The sequence below is a fragment of the Electrona antarctica genome (assembly GCF_951216825.1).
Source record: "Electrona antarctica genome assembly, chromosome: 5".
NCBI classification, from domain to species: Eukaryota; Metazoa; Chordata; class Actinopteri; order Myctophiformes; family Myctophidae; genus Electrona; species Electrona antarctica.
The window spans coordinates 32,607,283-32,615,980 of record NC_136810.1 but is presented as its reverse complement, the minus strand read 5'-3'; the positions used below and the strand labels follow the sequence as shown (position 1 = coordinate 32,615,980).

The 8,698-nt window shown below is 41.8% G+C and overlaps 1 protein-coding gene across 1 annotated transcript in view; it reads left to right on the top strand.

Moving 5' to 3' along the window:
• Positions 1 to 1,180: 1,180 nt before the first annotated feature.
• LOC306922747 (putative adenosylhomocysteinase 3) overlaps positions 1,181 to 8,698 on the top strand; it is a gene marked incomplete at its 3' end in the record, with an annotated part of 18,992 nt that continues 11,474 nt past the window's right edge. The window contains exon 1 of the mRNA XM_079500562.1: positions 1,181 to 1,232. Coding sequence (XP_079356688.1) covers positions 1,230 to 1,232 — 3 coding nt within the window. The 5' untranslated portion in view covers positions 1,181 to 1,229. The remainder of the gene's footprint in view (positions 1,233 to 8,698) is intronic.

Sequence of the window (8,698 nt, the reverse complement as noted above, 5' to 3'; positions counted from 1 at the left end):
AGAGGAAACACTAAGCCTTGACCAGACGGCCTGATAAGCATTTGTTTGTATTGTGTTATCCTCTTTTAGTGTAAATAGAAGATCTTTCAGATTTAAATTGTTTGTTGCCTTGTGGCAATTTGGTTGAATGTTATCAATTATAACCTTTTACTTTTACTTACTTTTACTTTTTTATCTTATTCAGTAATTATTCATAAATTGGGCTTGAATATTCTGTTTGATGGCAAAAGCTGATCATTCTTTAACTAAATATGAATATTACCTGCCAGAGACAACATTCCTTTAGTGTGCAGCTTGGAAACGTACACTTACTGACAGACTCCCTCATGGCACCCACTGTTTAGGGTAAACACTGGCCCACAATGGGAAGGGAACTGCTCCACAGCGCATGGATGCTGGTATGTTTCAATTTACAGGAAAGATGTGTGTGTGTGTGTGTGTGTGTGTGTGTGTGTGTGTGTGTGTGTGTGTGTGTGTGTGTGTGTGTGTGTGTGTGTGTGTGTGTGTGTGTGTGTGTGTGTGTGTGTGTGTGTGTGTGTGTGTACGCCTTGACCTGCCTTCAACTCTTCATTTACTTACCCACCACACAGGAGTGTTCCGATTGCAGACTGTTAGTGCGAGCTACTGAAGTCATGTCAGAGGGAACAGAACAGATGGAAGTCTTCAATGCTGACGATGACCTGCCATTACCTGTTGTGTACCCCGAGGCGCATGCAGAAGAGCTGGCGATAGAGCTAGATGTTGCTCCTACCTCAGACACCAGCTCCAGTGTACGGGAGGAGCAGCTAGATGTTGCTCCTACCTCAGACACCAGCTCCAGTGTACGGGAGGAGCAGCTAGATGTTGCTCCTACCTCAGACACCAGCTCCAGTGTACGGGAGGAGCAGCTAGATGTTGCTCCTACCTCAGACACCAGCTCCAGTGTACGGGAGGAGCAGCTAGATGTTGCTCCTACCTCAGACACCAGCTCCAGTGTACGGGAGGAGCAGCTAGATGTTGCTCCTACCTCAGACACCAGCTCCAGTGTACGGGAGGAGCAGCTAGATGTTGCTCCTACCTCAGACACCAGCTCCACTGTTCAGGAGGAGCAAGCAGCATGCGGCCCAAACCTGCTGAAGATGCTACAGGCGGCGCAGACCAGACAGATGGCACACCAGAGCAGCGAGAGAAACGGGGGAAATGCACCTGACACTGGAGAAGAGCTGGTTACTGAAGCTCTGAAGACTGATATGGTGAGAATGAGAATCTATGGCAACATGCACGCACGCACGCACGCACGCACGCACGCACGCACACAGAGACACCGAGACACAGTGGCCTCTTTTCCACCAAAATAACTTTGGTTCTAGAACTGGTTTCGTTCTAGATTCTTGGAAACTTGGTGTTTTCACAGAACCGATTCCAGTTCTGAACCAATACTTTTAGGGTTCTGAACCCTGAACACTGAATTTTCAGTGGAAACACTCTGAACTGGTTCAGTATTAGGCGGGAAAAAAGAACTGAAGCGGTGGAAAAGGGGCTCACACACACAATGACATGAGAGTTTGTCCTTTCTAGACCAGCACATCAGAATCAAGCATGTATTTTATAGTATTTAACAAGGAAATTCTGGAGGCGTCAATTTGTAATACTTGTGCTGTCAATGATCTCACCTAGACGGCACAACGCCATGAATGTTTGACCAGCATGGCCGTTTGCACGTTAATTGCACAGGGTATGAGGGAAAAGGCACAGAGAGATCTCCCTCGTGGACGTTTGTAATGTGTGAGGGAGTTAACATAGTCATTGTGTAGACACGGCGAGAGCAATGAGTCACAGATTCCGGCTCCTGATTCACTAGATGAAAATGTGTCTCAAGCTCCAATGTGTGTCAATGCTGGTAGGGCTTGTTCCGTATAAAATGGGGTATTTTTCCACTTCATACTTTGCTTTATAGTCCCTGGCCTGCACCCCCCCTCCCCCTTTCACACATTCCATCATGCATAAACAAGTGTACAGTACTGTACGCTGTATTGTACAGTACACGTATGTTCACACATGTAGATGCCTTCGCTGTCTTAATGTTTACCTTGCGGCTAAAGAGACCCAAGCGTACTTCCGATGTCATTCATATTCAGCACTAGACCTCTGGTAATATTTGACCTTTATGGCACCGAGCTCCTCCTTCCCTCACACATTTTCTCACAGTCTTCACCGTGCTTTCCTCTCAAATCTTCCCAGTAGCCCCTCCTGTAAAACAAAGCCTCTCTTTAATCCTTGGCGTCATGATCTCTGTGCCATTCATTCATTCTCTTGAGACTTCACCTGTCACCTGCGTGTCACTATATTGCCTGAGAGAGCACGCCTCCTTGAGTGATCCCATTCAAGCCTTGAGCACTATCTGGAGTGTCTCACTGTCAGCACTGTGCGAGGGTCTCTGCCACCATGAAGAAGGGGTACAGTCTAGTAAACCTGAGCAAAGTCAAGGACACGGAGGCAGTGCAGTCCATCTGCATCAAGGTACCTCAAACTCTGATAGTGTACAAATGGAGCCAATATACCCATATGGGTTAATTTGGTACTCTCAGAATTACAAATGGATTACTTAATACTAATAGTAAGGATTTTACTGTGTACTGTGATGGCAAATGTAGACATCATTGTATGGCCGTGACCATCATCAAAATAATGTGGATGTGAGTGAAAGGTCGGAGAGAGTTGAATAGGGTATACTCTGCTTTTGAAATCCATCCGCTTAAGTTTTTGAGTTTTGTGAAGTCTGGACTTATCCAGGGAACACATCTCTTAAATAATATTTGACACATACAACGACCGACATGAGAAGAATTACTGCCTTCATTGTACTTTACAGTGGCTAGCTAAGGTTAAAGAAGCAAATTGCATAGCCCTGTTAGAGTTAGTTATGTCATCATTAAGTTAACTTGGACTGTACTGTGGCTTGGTCCCCTCTGGTAATGATTAAGCAGCTGCCTCGTCAATGGAACGAAACCCCAGACAATTAATTTGAGGACTTCATGTCATGGGAAGACATAAATTAAAATGCAATCTTGTTTCAACTCTAACAGCAGCAACACTTTTGATGAACCTACTCTTTTGTGTAGCCTATAGGGGGAAACCCTTAATTGTGCTTAGGTGGAGTATTTAATTGTAACATTTACTGCATATTCAACCATTGATGTCAGTGAATCTGAGCTATTTCATTAGCAAAAATAAAGTGGCCTTAATCCTTCCACAGTCAGACTACTGGATATAATAATCACATGGAATTCTCTGTTGGCTGCGTGGGTCATTCAAGGTCACAGTAGCCTTGGGCTCCACTCCAGTGTGTTTTAATACGTAGAATCGAGTTGCAGCCAAATCACAGAGCTGGTTAGTCAGCTACAGAAGAAAAGGGAAAAAAAACAACAATAAGGATGATTGTGCCCGACTGTACCGAACCTTTTTGGTTCCCACAGGTGTTAGAGAACAAAGGAGCTAAGAACTGAATGTGTGTTGTGAGGCAGCAGTTGTTTGTGCATGTGATTAATGAGATTTGTCTGTTGACTGTTTGGTCTTAATTTTTTAAGATCTTTATTCTACATTACATTGTTAGGACCCTGAAGAAAGACACAGACCACAATACCCTTGACAGAGGACTTGAAATTACCATACAAAATTTTCCATGGTTTTACTTACTGGATGCAGCCAAATCAGAGCAAAGTTACAGAAACAAATTCAAGGGACACTATTCCACAAGATCTTCATTAGAAACTATTACATAGATCTCAAATTTAATTGCCTCTAATGAGGAAGTAAGTGGTACCACAAGTGTCCAAATTCTGCATGAGTGATCAGTCACTTAAGCCTTGGTGAGTGTTACACTTTTCCTTCCCCTTAATTCGCTAATGCGTCTGGAATGAATGTCATTAGAGGGCTAGCAGTGGGCACACTCATTCGCTTTGCTTTTCTTCCTTTCTTCTGCCTACTTTTTGTGACCGTAACTCTACTTCCACAGAGGTATTTAGTTAAAACATTACAGTTAAGCCTTGTGTTAAGAGTTAGTCTCCTTGAGCAAGACTCTGAACCCCGATTGCTCCCCCAAGGCACCTGATGTTGGTTCCTTGCATGTGTAGCATTACGAGGAAGCTGGGATTGACCAAGACCCAGCCCGCAACAGCCCTGTCAATCGGGCTCAGCCCTATTGGCACGACAGGTTGCGCATTGGTCTGGCGAGTGGGAGGCCCGGGTTTGGTCTGGCGAGTGGGAGGCCCGGGTTTGGTCTGGCGAGTGGGAGGCCCGGGTTTGGTCTGGCGAGTGGGAGGCCCGGGTTTTTGATAAATTGAACATGGTGGACCCTGTTGGAAACAAGTGTAATGCTTAATTGGGTCGTCCACTCACAGTTAACAGCCTTTGTATTGAGTTTGTGCTCGAAATGTACTGTAATTATGCAAACTGTTAATAAATATTTCAATCAATCAATCAATCAATCCCTGCTTCCACGCAATGCTACACATGGTTTCCTCCAGCCATCTGTGTATGAATGGGTGTGAATGGGTGAATGTCATGCACATCTATCTATAGTCCAGCAGCCGAGGTGGACGGGTGGGAAATTTGGTATATACTATATACCAAATTTCCCACCCGTCCACCTCAATAGTCTTTTTTATTGGCCTAAAATATTGTCTATATACATACATTCATGAATCCACTTGCTAACCGGCTGTTAGTATTGGGCAATCTTTTTTATAGGGGTTTCTTGTGACCCTACCATAGCCACTTGCCCAAATGTGCCCAAAATGTGCTGAGCTCATCACATTTGTCATGATGTCTATGGTCGTTTTTAGCCCAAGGAGTGTATTTTGTGCAAAACTAATGCTAGGAATGGATTCAGAATCATGACAACCCCCTAGTTTGACATGTCACATGCTACTTAAAGCAAAAGGAAAGTTTGACATTTTTGCCTGCCATAGGATGTTAATGGTAGGGTCACAAGAAACCCCTATAAAAACAATTGCCCAATACGTTCAGCCGGTCAGCAAGTGGATTCATGAATGTATGTATATAGACAATATTTTAGGCCAATAAAAAAAACTATATACCAAATTTCCCGCTTTAAACAAAAGAAGCCTGTCGGCTGCCGGACTACTATGTAAAGCACTTTGGATAAAAAAGCACTATATAATTATTGAATGCTTTTTGATGTCTGAACTGGTGTTGTTAGGATCCAAATGCAGGAACTCAACTCTAAAAAAGGAAATCAGGAGACTTGAATAGGTGAAGACTTGACTTGACAAATGTAGAACTAGACCTACAGATAAACATTACAAGGAGAACAATGCACTTTGACTAGAACATGACACTCATATGCAAACATCTGCATGTGTTTCAGACTACCTATACTATGTCATATTTTTGAGGGGCGCTAGCCGCTGCTGTTTGTGTAAACATAAATATTGAAGACAAAAGTGAGGACGCAAATTGTGATTGGCCAGAATGAGATGATGGATTATGATATATGAGGATAAGAGCGCCCCTCACTTCACATGGGTGTGATCTTTCACCTATTAACTACAATTAAACTTTAAAATGGTCAGCTCCCTTAGGACTAGGTTTGCCATTTAACCTATTTAGCCAGTGCCACTAAAGGTAGAATGGTAACAGTTTGCTAGAGTAGAATTGCTCTAGTCTAAATACAATTACTAAAATATAGTTTTATTTAAACTATGTAAGTTTTCAAGTTGCACCCTTTAAAGGAATACTAGGCAACTTGCAGTGTTTTGTACACAGAAGTGGTGTTGGCAAACAGAATTCAAACTTGGCTCTGCCTCTCCGCTCCAGTCTCCTCCCCCCACTTCTCCCCCTCTAATCGGCACACTTTGGATTTAATTGATAAGTCCCACCAGTCGTCTGGGCCATGGGTATCTTTTATCCTCTTAAAGGACCACTTCACCACTTTTCAACTTCTCTTCCTATAATTGGTCCTCACTAATGTTCATGATAAAATACCACCATTTTTTCCTACTCAGTCTGTGTCGCATAGGAAGGCTGTGGGCAGTTCATTAACCCGTCCACAGTGACATCATCGATGGTGAATCCAAGCTAATAGAAACGGCAGGCTTTCTTTTCCTGAAAAGTTGCAATGCAAAAGTTGAAGCCATCGTTCTCACGATAATAAAAATCTAAATATATTTTAAAACAAATCTTGTTTAAAAATGAATCTGCCTAATGATGATGTCACTGGTGGACGGGTGTCCGAACTGCCCAAAGCCCTCCTATGAGACACAGACTGAGTAGGAAAAAATGGTGGTGTTTTATCATGAACATTAGTGAGGACCAATTATAGGAAGAGATGTTGAAAAGTGGTGAAGTGGTCCTTTAATGATCATCATATTATTGATGGAAAACTCACATAAGCTACATTTTGGGTTTGGGTGGGTTTTACCATTCATTTCTAATCTAGACATTGGTTACTGCTGCATTTGCTTTCCCGTTAAACCATCTATAGAGAGATGACTACCGCACACCCACCCGGTAGGTCATTTGGAGCAGGTGCTAGAAAGGAGGGACACCCGCACACCGCCACTTGCTAGGTTCAGAGCATTTATTTAAGAAGCAACGTTTCGGTCTTGCGACCTTCCTCAGGCTTCAATGAGGAAAAGAATACAGCACTAAAGACTTATAGGAGTAGACTTACAGAACTATATTGGTTAATCCTTTCAGGAGCTGCCAGCACAATTGCAGACATCGCATCAGCCCCATAGCCCTAAAATCCCCTGTGTGTGTGTGTGTGTGTGTGTGTGTGTGTGTGTGTGTGTGTGTGTGTGTGTGTGCGCGCCCGCGCGCGCGCGTGTGCATGCATGCGCATGGAGAATGAAAAAAGGAGGAGAGTTTGGGAGGAACATGTTAGCACTCAGTCTGTAGTCTGTACAGTGAAACTTGAAACACAGGCAAACAAATGTGAGCAGCGAGTGATTATGGCTAAGTGGGACCCCTCCTGTAGCACTCCAGCTTTCCAACTCCCCAATTGGATGGAGAGATACAAACAGATAGAAGGAGGGGTAAGGAACTAAAGGGGAAAGGAATCATGCAGGATCTGTCACAATTACACTGTTTACAGAGTAGGTGAGTGTATGGAAGTGACAGTGAAATGCCACTGTCACTCCCTGAGCAATTAGCTACTGTAACAATCAGATTTTATTATACTAAAATAGCAATACCATAATGTACGAATACTCTGTTTGCAAGTAAAACATTTACTTGACATAAAATGTAGGTACACTACCAAAGTAAAAGTATACATTTTGCAGAATGTCCCATTTTGCAATCATATAACATTACTGAATTGTAATTACGGTAGTAATGCATTAATGCGTTACTGTAACTTTTAATGTTGTAGCTGATAAAGGTGGCGCTGATTTTAATTACTTTATGTGCTGTTGGGTAGCTTAGCCTATAATAACATCATCTAAATTGTATCATCGTCATGGATCAGTTAATGTATATTTTGTATTCATAATCTATGCAAAGTCACCAGTAACTAAAGCTGTTAATAGTTAGTGTAGTGTATAAAAAAAACATTTGCGTCTGAGATGTAGTGGAGTAGAAGTAAAGTAAAAGTGCAGATCAAAATTGTACCGTAAATGTAAGTCACTTGCATCACACATATAAGGAATATTAAATATGCATACACAGTCAAATGCTTTGTGTAACTCTGAACATGTTCATGGTCTTTGAAACAGCACCTCACTGTAAGAAACATGGAACCCGCTGCTACATTTGTCTTTTTTCACTTTGATGCTAATGTTTCAAGATAACACGTACAAACCTGCATATTATGCTAATGTTCTAAACATAATGTATATATATATCTGCTTTCATAGTTTAAAGGACCACTGTCTTCACCACTTTTCAACCTATCTTCATATACTAGGTCCTCACCAATAATCATGATAAAATGGCACCATTTTTTTCCTACTCTGTCTGTGTTCATAGGAGGGCTGTGGGCAGTTCAGAATCCCGTCCATCAGTGACATCATCGATGAGGAATCCAAGCTAATAGAAACTGCAGGCTTTCTAGACCTGAAAAGTTGCAATGTGAAAATGGAAGCCATCGTTCTCATGATGAATACAAATCTAAACATTTTTGTAAAAAAATATTGTTTAAAAAGAAATCTGCCTAACGATGATGTCACTGGTGGACGGGTTTCTGAACTGCCCACAGCCCTCCTATGAGACACAGACTGAGTAGAAGAAATTGTGCCATTTTATCATGATTATTAGTGAGGACCTATTATATGAAGATAGGTTGAAAAGTGGTGAAGTGGTCCTTTAATTCATTTTGGTTTGTGTGTCTGTTATTCTGTCATTAGCGGATGGACATCTCTTATTGGCAGTGGTGTAATGTAACTAAGTACATTTACTTAAGTACTGTACTTAAGTACAATTTTGAGGTATTTGTACTTTACTTGAGTAATTCCGATTTTCAATACTTTTACTTCTACTCCACTACATCTCAGAGGCAAATATTATACTTTTACTCCTCTACAAATTATTTTTTGTCACTAGTTACTTTGTAGATTTGGATTATTATTATTATTATTATTATTATTATTACAAAACCTATTAACCACTTCAGCCATATATAGCCATTTGACAATCGAGTACTTTTTCCACCGTTGCTTATTGGTGATCTGTTATTCTTGCCCATGTCATTTGGACT